General features: G+C 40.1%; 1 protein-coding gene across 25 annotated transcripts in view; it reads left to right on the top strand.

The window, feature by feature from the left end:
• atf7ip (activating transcription factor 7 interacting protein) overlaps window positions 1–15084 on the top strand; it is a 45520-nt gene extending 30436 nt beyond the window's left edge. For 3 of the 25 annotated variants that reach the window (XR_014530495.1, XR_014530500.1, XR_014530504.1), the window contains 14 exons: window positions 813–1243; window positions 1440–1806; window positions 2808–2977; window positions 3159–3299; window positions 4165–4239; window positions 4352–4401; window positions 5546–5607; window positions 5707–6393; window positions 6535–6578; window positions 7672–8974; window positions 9355–9409; window positions 9520–9615; window positions 13910–13944; window positions 14078–15084. Coding sequence is in view for 12 of the 25 variants with exons in the window: in XM_083523005.1 (XP_083379131.1) it covers window positions 830–1243; window positions 1440–1806; window positions 2808–2977; window positions 3159–3299; window positions 4165–4239; window positions 4352–4401; window positions 5546–5607; window positions 5707–6393; window positions 6535–6578; window positions 9355–9409; window positions 9520–9615; window positions 13910–13944; window positions 14078–14545 (2664 nt within the window). In the remaining 13 variants the exon portion in view is untranslated. Of the gene's footprint in view, window positions 1–306; window positions 456–812; window positions 1244–1439; window positions 1807–2807; window positions 2978–3158; window positions 3300–4164; window positions 4240–4351; window positions 4402–5545; window positions 5608–5706; window positions 6394–6534; window positions 6579–7671; window positions 8975–9354; window positions 9410–9519; window positions 9616–10381; window positions 10509–11093; window positions 13945–14077 lie in introns of those variants that run through there. The other 22 variants (XR_014530497.1, XR_014530498.1, XR_014530502.1 and 19 more) reach the window with 14 other exon arrangements.
• Window positions 15085–18046: the final 2962 nt, after the last annotated feature.

Here is an 18046-nt window from a genome sequence, read left to right as displayed (position 1 = left end):
TGTTTAATTTAAACAAATGTAGTTTTTACACCGAGATTAAGAAAAATCGGTGAGTCTTGCAACCCTGTTTCAGTTTACTTTGTGGATTTGGATCACCTTGTGCTATGCGATTGAGTCGGACAAATTAAAACGCGATCAGAATCAAAACTTGAAACTTGATAAAAGATGAGAGCATTACCTAATCAGCCACTGTTGTCGCTAGCAGACTCTGTATCCTGTTGTCCTCATTGGATGTGCCTCTGGCCAGTGAGGTTGAAGGGGGAGGAGACACAGTACTGGGTTTTCACCCCTCCTGTTTTTTCCTAACAGAAGCATTTTGCTCTCTCAGTAGAGGAAGTGTACTAGGTATTCTAAATTGACTGAGAAAGTGGATTAGTTTGTTTAGGACTTAACTAAATTTAACTGCTGTCTTCAGACACGTTTAAATTCTATGGAGGTTTGCTCAAGATGGCAGTGTAAGCAGACTTGCTTATGTGTAGAAATCTATGTAGTTTTTTTTTTTCTTTTCTTTTAGTTTCTGGGGTTGTACTGCATTTTAAGGACTTGTGTCCTTTTAGTAAAGACCTGCTGATCAGTGGTATTGAGACAAAGGCAGCTATAGATTTATTGTGTTAAAGGACGCAAGTGGTATCTTGACGGTCATGTTGGGTACAGAGTGCCACCTAGTGTTCATCAAGATAATGGTCTTGGTCAAATAAAGTAGACGTAGCTGCTTCAGGTTTTATCCGTTTATTTAGGAATTATTTAACATGCTTCACTATTTAATGACGTTCATCAACTGACCTGAACTAATTGTTGAATTGTGGCTTTAGTTTAACCAGGTGAAAAGATGGAAGTTGCTGTTCCTGAAGAGCCTCAGAAGAAGATTTTCCGCGCTCGAAAAACCATGAAGATGAGCGACCGTCAGCAGCTGGAAGTGCTTCACAACACGTTGGTGACTGCGAACCCCAACTCTTCTTCACAGCCCCAGACACCGCTGGTGAACGGAACACACGGTGAGGATGGACTTAAGGGAAAGGAGAAGGACAAGGAGAGTGGGACAAAATCTCCTGTCTCGCCCTCGTCGCGTTCTTCCCCAATACCATCGCTCTCACGGTCGCCCTCTCCGTCAGTCAGAGATGCTCAAAACTCTTCGCCGTCGTTGAAGAAATGCTCAGAAAAAGGCAAAGGTGAAGACAAAAAGGGAGAACAAGACCGGAAGGATGACAAGAAGGCAGAAGAAGTGAAAGCTGACAAGTTAGAAGTGAGTCATGCAAAGAACCTTAAACACAAAGCTCTCTCTCTCTCTCTCTCTCTCTCTCTCTCTCTCTCTCTCTCTCTCTCTCTCTCTCTCTCTCTCTCTCTCTCTCTCTTTCTTTCTTAATATATATTTTATAAATATATATTATAAACATAATAAAATATTATATATAATTTTTTTTGCTTTTTTTAAATTCCAGATCAAGTCTGCACATCCTGGTTCTCCATCAGGGTCTGATAAGAAGATCGAGCTAAAAAAGTCTACCACAGTCCAGGTGCTGAATGGCGAGCTGCCCGTGGATTCAGACAGCACTTCCCTCGACAACGGTTCTGCAGAGGAGAAAAGCAGTAAGAGCATCTTCTCCTCGTCTCCTTCCGGCTCTCCGGCCGCCAGCCTGGAGTGTGACCCGGAAGTGAAAGAGGGCTTTCTCTGCCTCAGTGAGGAAGATGAGGGTCAGGGTGAACAAGATGAGGCAAAAGACAAAAACGAGGAGAAGATGGATGTGGATCCTGAGAAAGAGGAGAATAAAGAGGGAGAGAGAGGGTGTATTGTGGCAGATGGCACAGGTAATTAGTGCCTATTCGTGACGCTAGTGAAAAACCTAATCATATTTTTAGAGTACCTGCAGGTGGTGCTTAATACACACACAAAAAAAAAAAACACATTTGAGGAATGAAAATCAATGTTGAACTGCAGGTAGTTCCACTTGCATGGCTGTGCAGAGATTTTTTGCAAATGTATGCATCAGTTCTTAGGAAAGAGGGAGTGCTTTTGCACGTGCAACATTTGTATAATTTTCAATGTAGCATCAACTTTTTTTTTTTTTTTTCCTTTTCCTGTGATTAGGACAGTAATGGAGTATCATGTCTGGCCATTTAATGGCTCAGGATGTGATGCTTAAATGCTTTCAAGGCTCAAACATGTAGGATGCTTTAACACGAGCTACTCTTTGGATGAATTATAAGGTACTAATTTCATACCTGCAAGTGGTGTTTTGCTAGGATTTTAAAATGTAGGATTAATTTTAAATCTCAATATTAGCAGGGGTTTTGGGGCCAAAACGCTGTTTAGCGCATTAGTTGAATCAGTGGTCAATTAAACATCTGCTCGGTAAAGAAGCACAGGTTGCACAAGGCTTTATAAATTGAGTTTTCTTGCAGTCACAACGAGGAGTCGTAATCACTTAATTGTGCATAATTGTCGATCACATTGCCTGTTGAGTGTGTTATTGTGAAGGGAGTGTGGCTATTTTTTGTTCTCTTTTAAAAAATGTGTATTTGGGGTGAATTGGAGCAAAATGTTTAACAGGCATCATTAAGGCATCATTTCTTGAAAAAATGTACATTGTGATGCTTTGAGGAAAGCAATCAGTTTAGAGCAGAAAATAAAAATGATAAATCCAAAAAAAGTTAAAATAAATATACATTTTTGACTTACGATTGAGTTGTCGTAACATATATTAATCGTTAGTAAGGGGACTGCCTGTACTGGATAGCTTCTGTGTATGCACATATGTATATCGCAGGTTTCTCAAGCCTAAAGCCTTCTGCCCCCCTCTATAAAACAGGCACCTGCACTACTGGTAAAAAGAGATCCTTGTCACCAGTTGAGGGGAAAGCTGGGGAGCCCAAGGAGGAGAGAGATGGAAAGAGAGCAAGGGTGGAGGGAGTTCAGCTGGAAGCTCAACTGGAGTTGAAGATTACAGCCAACGCAGGGAGCCGTCTGAAACTAGAAAAGGTTAGTTTCTGTCAGAGAGTTCAGGTTATAGGATCCAAGGCAGATTTTCTGTTTTATCTTAAATACATATTTCTTTGTTCTATCCCTTGGGATATAGATTTTGAAAACTGGAGAGGTGGGGATCAGGTGAGTCATTTGTTTATACTTCAATCTTGACCGCTTTTTTTCTTCTTTCTCTCAGGTGGTGCAGCAGTTGGTGGAGGAGCGCTTGCGTATGCTTCAGATGACAGTGTTTGATTGCAATTTACAAGAGCTAAAGGACCGAATGGAAAAGATTGATGCTGCCACCAAACAGCAGAAAACTGTTCAACACACCCTGCAGGTGAGTCCTAATCGACAGGCTGTACGATCTCATTACTGACACATCGCCATAAATCTCCAAAAGTTTTCTCTCTCTAAACTAGTGCGCTTGGGCTACTTGGCCATGCCATGCCATATGAGTGGATGAAGCTTATTTCTAAAATGGCAAAAAATGTCAGCCATTAGCTTCCATGCCAAATTTAAAAGTTTTTTTTATTTTTTTTTATTAAATGAGTTTCGTAGGCTACTCTATTTATATAAATGTTTTGTGGTGCTCTTGCATACATTTTTATTTATTTTAAACAGGGGTCTTTTATATGGTTTTAATGTAAATGAATAAATCAAAGGCTCAATTTGCACTTGATGCATATTAGGATCATTTTGTTAGATGTAGACAGACTTTGAGATGGAGATTTTTTTTTTTCTGTAATTGGGGAAATGGAATGAACACATTTGTTCTACAATATGATGAATAATCAAAATATGTTCTGTCTACCCAAAAGCTTTAACATTATTGTAGGTCTAAAATGAGCATAATTCACCACTTGAGAAATGTGAAGAATAAGGAGAGCTGAAGCTAATCCGCTTTCTTCCAGATTAATTTTTGTGAGGGTGACCCCAAACGTTCAAAAAGAGTTTTTAAAAATTGTAGTTTATAAGTGATCCTGTAATTTTGAAGCCCTATTCTTGGAGACTGTACTATATAAAGTCTTTGAGTATCACCACAGTAAATGCGTAATACTGTAGAAGGAATCTGTTTGATCACCTTGTGTTCAAGACAGAAACATTAAAACTAAATATTTAAAACAAAATAATTAAATCAGTGTTTTAAAAGAAGATTGAAATGCTGTAGTCTTGTCAGTAACAAATCTTTTCACTGGTTTCAGAGTAAGATTGCACGACTTACCAAGAAGTTTGGAGCTGCTAACCAGGCATCTGAGAATTTCAAGAAAGTCCAAGAGGTGAGCAGAAAGATTGCAGTCAAATTTTTTAAACAGCAAGAACATTACAAATGGACTAAATGTGCAATTTGTTTGATGAAAATAAATATTTGCTTTTTTCATTCTCTAATAGGCTGCTGCTAAGCCTACTCCCACACCCACGACAGTCCAGACAATGCAACGGTGAGCGTTTCATTGCATTTTTGCTAATTAAGAACAGCTAGAGGTGTCAGACATGCTGTTGTCCTCAGGCTATTGCAGTCTGAGCAATAAAGCCAAGAGTGTTCTAACTTTAACATTGTGATCTAATGAAACTGAAAATGGTGTTTGGTGTCAGCGGGAAATTTAAAAGTTTGCGGGGGAGGGAAACGCAATGTTTAAAGACCAAGTTTTCGGCTCGGGACAAGTGCTGCTGCAAGGGACCTCAATTAACCAGTTAAACTTTAGTGTGCAGACATTTGCCATGGGAATAAACATCACAGATGGTGTACAAGTTGTGGACTTTCATGGTTTTTCACCATAAACTGCTGCCTATTAGAGCACTGTTAGAAATTACCATAAGGCTTTTAAATCCATGTCATGCTTTTTGCTAATAAAATGACACCATGTTTCATAATATTACAGTGGTGTTTGTTCTTGGAGGGGGAAAAAAAAAATCATACTGCTTCTTGGGGCTTCTGTAAATTACTAGTTACTCATCTAAAAATACACTGGCAAGCAGAAAGTCATGTATTTTGTTTAGGGGAAAACTTGGAATAATTGAAATATACTTAGCCTCTCATTTCTTGTTTCCATGAAACTGAGCACAACCAAACAATTTATTTGATTACAATATATATTTTTTTTAACTTGCAAATTTTTTTTTTCTCTTAAAAGATGGAATCAGTAACAGCATTCTTCAATTCGGAAAATACTATTTACATAAATGCTACATGAATGTAAGCAAAAAAAAAAATGAAAATAATAAATTGGTTAAATCACAGGCCAAAAAAATGCAAACAAATGTACCTCTTGTTGAGACAGCTCTGATTGTGGTTTAATACAAACAATCTTTACCAGCTGTGTGTCCCTTTGCGCCACCTGCTGGTGATATCTTTAACAGGATTAAGATTACATATACTGTATATACAAGAGTACATTTGTGTGTGTGCTGAATAGGCATTATGGTGGCTGGCTGATTTTGTATTTTCAACCTGAAAAAGTGTATATTCATATAAAGAAAACTAACCAATGGCACTGTCCTATGTAATAAGGTGTGTTTATACCCACATTTGTTTGCCATTGAATAGCGCATTGTAATATATAACAATTGTTTGGTTCATTACAGCAATGCAAGGACCACACTGGACCCTAAGCCATCCAATCTTTCTGCAGGATCCAATTCTACTGGTAGGTGAAAAACTGTTGACTGTTAGCTAACTGTTGACATTAGCTTTAAAACTGTCAAATTAGATTTTTTAAAAGTTTAAAAACCTTTGTGTCTTTTAGCTACCCCGACTCAACCCAAACCTCATTCCACTCCAAGTACACCGACTTCCTCTGCAGTGGCCACCCCTGCGCCCATTCTTCAGCTTATAACCACAACGACAAACTCCACACCCTCCTCCTCCAGCTCCTCTCTGAGTGGCCAGGCAAGCGCACTACTGTTGCAGCAACGCCCAAACACTGGGGCCATGACTACTAGCACCGTAACATCAGCTGGCCAGCCGATGTCTATCCAGCCTTTGCTGATCCAGTTGCCACTGGCCATGGCTAATGGCCAAGGTGGGACCCTAGCTGGAGGAGTTGGCTTGATTCCCGTGTCATCCTTGGGCACAGTTACAAGTCTTAGCAAGGCCAAGACCACGACAGCTACCACTTTTATCCTGCAGAAGACATCAGGAAGCGTTGTGACCACGTCTTCATCCACTCCCTCATCCTTGATCTCATCAGCAACCTCAGCAGTGACACAGATGCCACCAAGTAGGCCAATATACCAGGGTGGCACAGGTACAGCGAACTCTCCTAATGCTGGCATCTCTGTGACGACAGCCCGTGCCCCAGCGCAGTGCGCCACTGTGGTCGGAATGGCCACAGCTTCATCGTCCCCAGCGAGCACGGGTCCTGCTGCAACAGGCTCAGCGGCAGCAGCGGCAGCTGGGCCACCATCAGCCTCTGAAACGGCATCCAAAACAGGTGTGTGATCTTTAACGTTATTTTATTAGAACATATTTTTACATGTGCTTTTGGAAATCTGCTTGCATGTGCAGAAGGAAAAGACAATTCTATCTATCAGTTTCTCTCTCCATCTATACACTATCTTGCTCTTCATTTCAGATAATCAAGCCATTCATTCTACTCCAGCCAAATCATCTGCTCAGGTAAGCATAACAGTGCTGGTGCGTTTTTGCCGTATCATGCTGTACATATGCATAATGTTAATGATTACGTAAATCCAATTGCTATAATGCACTGGTGTCAAAATCAGGACCGGCTCACCATTTTCATGTGGCCCACGAAAGCTTAAAATGCGCAGGATTGTCTCAAATAAGGTCTATGCTAATTTGAAGTGCACATTGCCCATAAACTAAATCACAGATTCAGCCGCTAGAGTGCAGTGTTTCTAAATCAGCGTTTGTCACCCATTTATTTTTTTTTCAACGAGCGGAGATTAGAAAGATCAACAACCCCAAAATGTCCAAGAACAGAAAATTTTACTCTGATGGAAGACAATTTAATGAAAGATAGGAAAGCGAATTATGAGGCAGTGTCTGTGGTAAAGGAGTATAATAAGTTGCCATTTTGATACTGCTATGTTTGCTAATTGTACCCTTCAAGAAAAACAACCAAAAAAGCAGACTGCAATCGCAGCAGGAAGCGTTTACTTAAGCTACAGCCAAAAGCTACAGCTTAGACTGTGGTTTTTTAGATTTTGGCCGCATATGTGATTAAGTTTGAAGGGTCCTTGATGGTCTAGTGGTTAGGATGCGGTGCTCTCAACGCTGCGGCCCAGGTTTGATCCCCAGTCAGGGAACCAACCCCAGCCATTAGGGTTGTACAAGCCTTAGTGCCGGTCCCAAGCCCGGATAATTGGGGAGGGTTGCGTTAGGAAGGGCATCCAGCGTAAAAACATGTGCCAAATCAAACATGCGAATGGTCCGCTGTGGTGACCCCTAACAGGAGAAGCTGAAAGAAAGTTTAGTTTATGTGATTAAGTTTGACATCTCTGCTATAATGGATTATATGTACCATAATTTCCGGACTATAAGTCGCTACCTTTTTTTGCACGTTTTTACCTCGCGGCTTAAAAAAAAAGAGAAAAAAACAGAGCCCCGTAACATTAGACCAATCAAATTGCCGAACGGGTTAAGGTTAACCAATAAAACTCTTTATATTTAATCGAGTGCGCTCCCACTGAATCATTCTGATTAAGGTAGTGATTTTTTTCATGTACACACCCTCATCATGGCAAAGACACGAAGAAATGCATATGATGCAGCTTTCAAGTTGATGGCGATCAATCTGGCTGTTGAAAAAGGAAATAGAGCTGCTGCACGGGAGCTTGGCCTTAATGAGTCGATGATGAGACGTTGGAAACAGCAGCATGAGGAACTGATTCGGTGCAAAAAGACGACAAAAGCTTTCAGAGGGAAGAAAAGCAGATGGCCCGAACTAGAAAATGAGCTCGAAGACTGGGTCAACGCGCAGAGAGCAGACGGCCGAGGTGTTTCAAATGTGCAGATCCGACTGAAAGCCAAAGCAATCGCCACCGCAATGAAGTTTGAGGATTTTAGAGGTGGACCATCGTGGTGTCTCAGATTTATGAGACGTAAAGGCCTGTCCATCAGGGCACGGACGACTCTGTGTCAGCAGCTCCCTCCCGACTACGAGGAAAAAGTTTCAAACTTCTGCAAATTCATTCATGCAAAGATAGCGGAGCATTCCATCGGCCCGCACGACATCATAAACATGGATGAGGTTCCTCTGACGTTTGACCTGCCTCTCACTCGGACGGTCTACAGCGATGGCGAATCAGTCGTTACGCTGAAACCTATGCACTTCACCTGTGTTCTGAGCTGCACGGCATCGGGAGAAAAGCTTCCACCAATGGTGATTTTTAAACGCGTGACGATGCCAGAAGATAAACTCCCGAGAGCAATTGTTGTAAAAGTCAATAAGAAGGGATGGATGACAGAAAGCCTAATGAATGAATGGCTGACACAGTGTTACGGCAAGCGACCGGGAGGATTTTCACACAGGAACAAGGCATTGCTCGTTTTGGACAGCATGAGGGCCCACATAACAGATTCTGTGAAAGAAGCCATCATGAGGACAAACTCTCTTTCAGCTGTGATTCCTCAGGGCACAACAAAGTATTTGCAGCCACTCGACATCAGTGTAAATCATGCATTTAAAGTGGCGCTCCGTGGTCAGTGGGAGGATTGGATGACAAGTGAGGAGAAATCCTTCACTGAAACGAACCGCATGCAGAGAGCAACTTATGGTCAAGTCTGTCAGTGGATCCTGACCGCGTGGCGCACTGTCAAAAAATCTACTATAATCAATGGGTTTCTAAAGGCTGGACTGCTGCGTGTTGAGGAGGGCAGCACGAGCTTAGCAGAGATTTTTCCCCCAGATGAAAATGACGAGAGCGACAATGAAAACAATCCTGAGAAAACATCGAATGAAGCAATTCTGGGGCTGTTCAACTCCGACACCGAAGATGACGACTTCAGCGGTTTCAGTGAGCAGGAGGATGAAGACAGTGACTTTCTTGGTAGGCTACTGTTTTGTTACAAGCTGTGTTACAGGCACTGTCTTTTCATTTAAAAGCCTGTGTAAAGTTCATTTGTTTCAATGTAGGCATCTGCGGCTTATAGACATGTGCAGCGTATTTATGTTCAAAATAAAAAACATTTTAAAAATTCAGTGGGTGCGGCTTATATTAAAGTGCGCTTAATTGTCCGGAACTTATGGTATATTACAATATCTGATTCAGGGTTTTCTCTTTTTCACTTTTAAACACAATTGTTCAGCTCTTAATGAAGTGTATAGGAAAGCAAAAGCAGTTACTTTAAGGGTGATATTGAATGGCAGAGATTGCAGTATTTTGCCCCATTGCTGGTTTCAAATATTTATTAAATGTTTTCTTTACAGCCTCGTCCTAAGGGCTCGGTCATTGACCTAACTGAGGATGATGATGATGTGCAAGGTAAATTACAACTCCACTTAGCTCTTGGTGCACTTTTCCGATCTCTTTGTTTACTTACTCATATGGACATTCACTCCCTTATTCTTGCTCATCTGTTACGTGTTTTCTAGTTACTGGTGTGCAGAAGGCTACTGCTCCCACCATTCCCACCAATACCCAGCGACCACCAGGGCCTCCCCCATCACTAGTGAGCTCTACCTCTGTTGGTGAGTTTCTCCATCTCACTAAATTTACTTGCGCCAAAATAATAAACAAGGGAAGAAAAGCAGTTATTTTTACATGGATTAGTTTCTTTTTGCTGTTCAGTTTTATCTTCAGGTTAATGCTCATTTAATTTTCTTTTTCCATTTTAAAAAAATTCTTACTATTACTTCAGTTAAACCTCTGGGGTCGACAAACGCACCGGTGCGTTTTGTGCAGTTTCTTTTTTTTTCCTCATCACCAAAAAGAACTTAAAAAAAAAAAAAGACTAATAAGACAAAAGTAATTTATCATACAGATAAGAGCAATAAATCATTTGAATCTGTAAAGGGTCTAATTTTATTTGTATACACTCCTAAAAACAAAACTGTGCTTTTTGTAAAATAAAGAAAACTGACAGAGGGCGATCTGTCATCTCTCTTCAGCCACATAAATAAAGCGACCTGAATCTCATTGAATACTTGCCTCACAGATTTAAATATATGTATAAAAAAAAAAACTGTACTTTTTAAATAAATCAAATCAAAAACAAATATTCTTTAATTGTGTAATCCGTATAAAAGTTGTAAGAGGTACAGTTTCTCCTGTATCACCACATTATCGCTAATGTGATCCCACCTCGCACTAAGTGTTGTTCATATGGAAATGATCTGAGGTGAGGCAGGTAATCATGTACACGCCCCTGAAAAATGGCATAAAACTTCAAGCTTCATCCAGGAATTTACCTACTTTTTCTGCGCGTTTGAATGATTGCACACTACATGGGTGAAGAAGCACTTCGGACTGTTCTGGAAAGTGAGGAAGAGTTTGCCTTCTCAGAGGAAGAGTGCGAATCAGATGACGGACAATTGCATTTTGAAGAGCGTCTGGACCCAGCAGAGGATCTATTTCCTGACGAGTAAGCCTTTTATTCTTGCCTTCATGATTTAAAATGTTGCTCGGTTACATTTATATAGAAAAAGCTACATTTTTTTAAAACTTTTTCCAAACAGGCTAAATTCAGCTATTTAGAGTAAAGATTAGTTGAAATTACATATTTCATACTTACAGGCCACTTGCAGTTTTGAATGTTGTACAAAGCATGTATATAAACATGAGTAAACATAAAGTATAATAGACTACAATATCTTTTACAAAAAATAACCATTGTTGAAAAAGAAATATTATTTACACTTTGCAATGTTAAGACTATATTTTCCCAAATGGTGAAATTGTTTTACCAACTAATTTTTTAATTATTATTTATTATGCAATTTATTATTAGCTTATCAGTTTTCAACTCCAGTCAAAACCTTAGTGTGCGTTCACTATTTTACAGATTTTTATTAATTTATTTATTGTATGATCAAATGTGTGCTATGTGGTAGTGTTCTTTTTTTTTTTCCTATAAATTATTATTAGTATAGTGCACATCACAATGTTAATAATGAAGTAGTTTATTTGTGTAAACAGCATGCTTACTATTTAATTTTTTTTATTTCAGATGTGAGGATAACTGTGCAAAAGAACCTGTTGCAAAGAGAGCCAAAACAAATAAGCAGCCCACACTGTCATGGAAAACAGAGACTGATGATGATGTGGTTCCACAGGCTCTGAGATTCCTGCCTGCACAGGAACCTGGACCACAGTTAAAACCATGTGATGCACATACTCCCATGAGTCTCTTCAAAATGTTTTTTTCTGAAACTGCTGTGTCAACTCTGTGTAAAAACACCAATGCTCAGGCTGCCAGGGCACATGCAAAGGGCCACAAATATAAATGGACAGACGTCGGTATCAATGAGCTGTACTGCTACATTGGGCTACTCTTCTACATGGCCACTGTGAAGATGCGGTCCATCAGAGACTACTGGCGGCAGGACAGTCCTTTTTCTGTTCCGTTTCCTGCAACAGTCATGTCAAGGGACAGATACCGCACTATTTTATGGAATCTGCACATGAGTCAACCAGATGCAGACAAGGACAATGACAGAAAGAGGGGCACAGCTGAGCATGACAGTCTTTTCAAAGTCAGACCCCTCATAGACACTATCCGGCATGCATGTAAGGCCATCTATCATCCAAGAAAAAATTTGGCAGTGTATGAAAGAATGGTAGCATGCAAAGCAAACAAACTAATGACGCGGTACATGAAAGCCAAGCCAACCAGGTGGAGCTTCAAGTTGTTTGTTCTTGCGGACTCATCAAATGGATACACTGTAGATTTTGCTGTGTACACCGAAAAGATCTTTCCCACAGGCCATGGACTGCCATATGATGCCGTGACCTCTCTTTTGGACCATACAGTTTTGGGCTCTGGGTACCATGTATACATGGATAATTTTTACACTAGTCCCAAGCTCTTAACAGACTTGTTTGCTTTAAAGTTTGGTGCATGTGGGACCTACAGAGACAAAAGGAAGGATTGCCCTCGGAATGCCGCTAACTCGCTCACCAAAAAATCGGAGAGGGGATCAATCAGGTGGATTCGAGATGGCCATCTTGTGTTTGTGAAGTGGATGGACACACAAGAGGTGTCTGTCTGCTCCACCATCCATGCTGCCTATACAGGAGACACTGTACAGAGGAAGGTGAAAACACAAGATGTATGGAAGACAAAAAGTATTCCATGTCCTGCACCGGTGACTGCCTACAACCAGCACATGAGGGGCATTGACCTGTCTGATCAGCTGTTACAGTACTACAGTACACAGCACAAAACCATGAAGTGGTACAGAAAGATATTTCTACACTTCTTGGACATTGCTGCCACCAATGCTTTCATTGTACACAAAGAGCTTTATGGCACCATGAACCACAAGGAGTTTATGGAAGAACTAATTGCAGAGCTCTGTGGTGTGTCACAGAAAATAACACCAAAAGGGACCAGTGCTGAACATGTGCCAGTTTCAGGTGCTAAGCAGGCCTCAGGTGCCACTGCTGGTCGCAGGACCTGTGTGCTTTGCAAAGCTAGGGATGGTAGGAGACTGGACACTCCTTGGAAATGCCAGGCATGTGGTGTTCACTTGTGTGTGCAGCTAAAAAGGAACTGTTTCTTAGAGTGGCACAAAGATGTATAGCTGTTTAAGGCTGTGTTCTATGTGAGCATGTAGTTAATGCATAGGGTGTATACTGAGCTTTCTAGATCCTGATTGGTCATTAGGTGGTGTTTCATTTACTTTAACTGTAGCACTAAGTGCTTTCATCTCCAGGCCGAATTAACTTTTCTTGAAAGAAATATCACAAAACATGTCTATACATTTGCATGCTGTAATAAAACTGTTCTCAGTGCTATGAAGTGAAAAGTTTCTAATTTTGTGTTAGAATGATTGCACCCTCACTTAAAATGTAATTTATTAGTGTGATCAAAGCAAAATTTTCAGTCCTTAGTGTCACATGATCCTACAGAAATCATTCTAATATCATGATTTGCTGTTCGAGAAACATTTTTATCAATATTTAAAAGAGTGGAGTAAATGTTTTTCAGGAGTCTTTGAGCGAGAGATCCATAGATCAGCAATAATCTGAAATAAAAAGCTTTTGTAAGATTGTACCCTATTCCATTCAAAACCTTGGAGTTTAAGTTTCCAGCAACTATTTTGGATATTGCACCCATTGACGTTGTCTCTTGTTTGTTCTTTCCTAATAAACTGATTTAACTGCGCTTGCAAGTATGTCTGAAGTTATTTTGCATGATAGTTAAATATATGCTAAAATTACAAATGTATATAAATTAATTTTGGCCTCATTCTTTCTTGTAGCAATTTTGTTACATACTTGACTGAAAGGCTCATTATACTGCTTATGTGGGTCTTTTGTCTTCTCAGGTTTGAATCGCCACATTATTCATGATCATTCACTTCTCGCATACAGCCTTTCCTAGCCAAAAGTGCCTTAGAAAATGTATCACTATATTGTTTTATATGAATGAGTGAACAGGATGATTTCAAATCCTTCAAAAGCAAAAACTTAAGTTCATCATGTCCAAGTCTTGTAACCAAATGTCCTGTATGTTTTATGGTCTTATTTCAGTAACGTAAAAATTTTAGGTTTTTACTAACCACGCATATACATTTGCTTTCTCAAAAGCACGATCATGTACATGCAGGATGCTCACATTGTAGCCCAGTTTGAGCTAAGTGTTGGTGTAGCCATTTTATGTTTATAAGCAAGTGAAAAAAGCACAAATGTCAGGGCATGCCAAAACTTCTCCAGACCTCAAAACACCCTCAGACCCCAGAGGGTTAAGGAAATTGTCTATTTTGATGTTTGCAGTTAAATCTGTTTTATGATTTATTTATTTATTTATTTAACCCCCAGCAGGTCGCTCAACAGTGCAGCATCGACCCACGGTGGTAAGTGGATAGACCTTTATTTTATTTTTTTAAATGAAATTATATATGTAAAAACCGAATTATATATACTTATTTATTTATTTTTTGGTAAATTTGTACTAAGCAATCGTTTCACCATTTCTCATCTTTTCAGGATTCGCCTTCTAAAACACGCACAAGTTCTTCATCTACGGCTTCACTTCCTCCGTTGCCATTAGCACCGGCCCCACCAGCTCGTCTGCCCCCAGAGGCAGCGCATACATCTCCTCCTCAGCAGCCTCAGCTAAAGCTTGCACGTGTGCAGAGTCAGAATGGCATTGTGCTCTCGTGGTGTGTGTCAGAGACTGAACGAAACTGTGCACCTGTGGACAGCTACCACCTGTATGCCTACCACCAGGACCAGCAGAGCGCATCAGCAGGATCCTCCACACAGTCGCCCTCACACTCGTTGTGGAAGAAGATTGGTGAAGTGAAGGCACTGCCACTACCCATGGCCTGTACTCTCACCCAGTTTGTCTCTGGTTCTACGTATTACTTTGCTGTCAGGGCCAAAGACGTGTACGGCCGCTTTGGGCCATTCTGTGACCCCCAGTGTACCGACGTCATCAACCCACAGTCATAAGTTGATGTCATGATTTGTGTTAGTTAGCGAAGGAAAAATGTGGTGTAGTCGGCAGAAATATCCAAACTGTGGGAGAGACTAAACCGCTAATGATAAGTCAAACTACTTGTTTAGTTAGAAAATGTCCCCGAATTTGGATACTTTATTGAAAATAGACATACCCTGCAGAAACAGACTTGCACACTAGTCAGTAATTTGACGCTATTTTAAGGAAAAAAGGGGTATTGGCACAAGTCTTAATTGTGCCACAAATGGTATTTTTCATGTGTAGAATGACTGTACAGTTAAGTGTTTCAACTAATAGGTCAGATATTTATACATTTGTGTTTTGTCCGTTCCAAACTTTTTTCCTTTTTTTTTTTTAAAGATTTTTTTTTTTTTTTTAATAACGTTCAATCCATTGCACATACGTTCCATAAAACAGCATGGTATCAAGCTACATGGAAAGACAATGGTGGCATTATTGCTTTTGTAATGTTCTGTCTGGTAACCAGACGCACAAAGAACAGCCTTCAAATAAAGGTATTTAAAATGGAAAATACAATTGCTGTGACTTGAATTTGTAATTTTTATGTATAAGATTAATATGTAATAAAGAACATTATACTTCTAGTCTGTGTCAGATGCTAGACTGATAGCTTTGTCATTGCATCTTGATTAAATTCAGCAGCAATTATTCTGTAACTGAACTTCATTGACCTGTGTAGTGTATATAATCACAAATCCTACAATCTACGACAGTGGTCCCCAACCCCTGGGACAGGCACCGGTTCGTGAGTCTATTGGTATTGGGTCAATTGGTATCGGGCTGCAGAGAGAATACATAACTTACATTATTTCTGTTATCTGATAATTTATAATAATGATATAAATATTTATCTGATTCTGAACTATGATTTATTTTGGCCAGATTCTCTCTGCCACTTCTGTCTGACTCACTCTTGATTCATGTCAAGATGCTTTTCTCGGTCACATGTCTTACCTACATCCGCTACCTTTATAGTTTTTTGCTGCTTAGAACCGCATAGAACTGCATCTTGCCTGGGGGCACAATGGAGCGGCCACGAAAGTGGGGTTTTTTTTTTTTTTTTTACTGCTCATTTGCACGGTCGTGTGAATTTGTTACGTCATCTGGTCGGGACTCAAAGTCTGCACCCACTGCCTGGAGAAGTTCCCTCACTCATACACTCAGAAAGGAGAGGTGGGGATTGTGTGAAGTCATGTTGGTAAAGAGAGCTAAATCAAAAGGAAAATTTAAATAGGGTAGAGCTTGTGCTCTGTTTTCTTTTGATTGCTGCTTGGTGGTATCTACTTTAGTACCAACATACAGTTCGGCAGCAAGCAGAACATTTTGAGAGGAATTAATGATAGAACAAACTCTTAAACTAACTTGCCACACACCCGTGGACTTATTTGCACAATTTTTTTTTTTTTTAAGTGCAGCAATACCACATTTATCAAGCTGGTTACGTTTCAAAACCGCCCATGATAAACGAGAAAACCATGATAAACCCACACCACCGCAAAAATGCTATTTTATGTATACAATACTGGACTGTACTACATTTTACTTTTCTAATTATATTTTTATTAAGAAATTAATATTTCAACCTAAAAACTCCATAAAAACAATTCCTTAAGTTTTTTTCGGTCTATCGTGCTATCTGTGAGAGACCAGAAAAATTTGCCAAACAAGTTGTTTATGTGGCAAATGCAGTTCTGTGATAAACTGGGGGTGCGAGATTCAAACCGTGGTAAAGTGGAAATTACTGTAGTTGAAAAGAAGGTTTTGGGCTCATGATAATTCTAATAGATATCAGTGTTTGACTTGTATCATTCTATTAATAGATCAATGTGCTAAGAGTAACATTAGCATCTTTTCACAGAAACTCAGTTGATTAAGCAAGAGACATGACAAAAATGATAATAGAAACAGCCATATTAAAGTAATTAATAAGTACTTGCTACTTATTACTCATAGATACTAAAGAACATTTGAAGGGCATTTCTTTTATACTTTTACTCCAGTAAAAGTTTAAAGGGACACTTTTACTGGAGTCATATTTTTCCAATCGTGTTTGCACCGATTGGCCAGGCAGAGGGACAGAGCCAGGAAGGATGGGCTGCAAGTTGAAGCAATAAAAGATGGAGATGGAAATGTTTTTATTAGTGAGGAAAGTGTGTTGAGAAGATGGAGGGAGAATTAGGAGCAGCTGATGAATGAGGAAAATGTGAGAGAGAAAAGGGTGGATAATGGTGAAGCAGGAAGAGGATCAGATTAGTAAGGAGGAAGTGAGAGCAGCGATAAAGAGTGGAAAATTGTTAGGACCAGATGACATACCAGTAGAAGTGTGGAGATGTTTAGGAGAGATGCCACTAAAAGATTTTTAAGTGTGCAGTAAGAACGACAGACTGGTTCAAGGTGAAGGTGCGACTGCAACAAGGATCGGCTATGAGCCCTTCTTGTTTGCAGTAGTGATGGAGAGGTTGATAGACAAGGTCAGACTGGAGTCTCTGTGGACTATGATGTTTGCAGATGATATTGTGATTTGTGGTGAGAGTAGGGAGCAGGTTGAGAGGTGGAGGTATGCACTGGAGAGAGCGGGGACGAAAGTGGTGCAGTTGCAGGAAGAAGAGGTGGAGAAGGTGGAGGAGTTTGGGTACCTGCGGTTTAACAGAGCAAAGTAATGGAGAGTGTGTTGGAAAAGTGAAGAAAAGAGTGCAGGCAGGGTGGAGTGGGTAATGAAGAGTGGCAGGAGTGATTTGTGATAGAAGGGTATCTGCAAGAGTGAAAGGAAAAGTTTATAGGACTGTGATAAGACCTGCGATGTTGTATGGTTTAGAGACAGTGGCAGTGACAGTGAAGATGTTGAGATTTTCATTGGGCGTGACGAGGATGGATTAAAAAGAAGTTTATTAGAGGGACAGCGCTTGTAGGACATTTTGGAGACAAGGTGAGAGAGGCTCAATTGAGATGGTTTGGACATGTGCAGAGGAGGGTCATGGGGTACATCAAGAGGAGAATTCTGAGAATGGAGCCACCAGGAAGAAGGAGAAGAGGAAGAACAACGAGTAGGTTTATGGCTGTGGTGAGAGAAGACATGCAGGTAGTTGGTTGAAAATGGATGATCCGCTGTGGCGACCCCTAAAGGGAGCAGCCGAAAGAAGAAGAAGAATATTTTACAAAGTGTATCTCTACTTTAACTCAAGTACATGCTTTGTGTACTTCGTCTGCCAGTAGTTTTAACTCAATTTAAAAGAAAGAAAGAGAGAAAGAAAAAGAAAGAAAGAAAGAAAGAAAGGAAGAAATAAGCTTCTACATGTCATATATACATTACAGCACAGTAGAATTCTGTCTTTGCATGTTCCAGATTGTTAGGATGCTGGGGTCAGATCATAGATTCATCCATGATACCACGGAGATTGAGGGCCTTTTTCAACACTTGGGCTTCAACTGGTGCTCTTCTTCTCATTAAACAAGAGTCTTAACATTCTTTTTTA

The sequence above is a fragment of the Silurus aristotelis genome, assembly GCF_946808225.1.
Source record: "Silurus aristotelis genome assembly, chromosome: 20".
NCBI classification, from domain to species: Eukaryota; Metazoa; Chordata; class Actinopteri; order Siluriformes; family Siluridae; genus Silurus; species Silurus aristotelis.
This window is presented reverse-complemented; position numbering and strand designations above follow the sequence as displayed.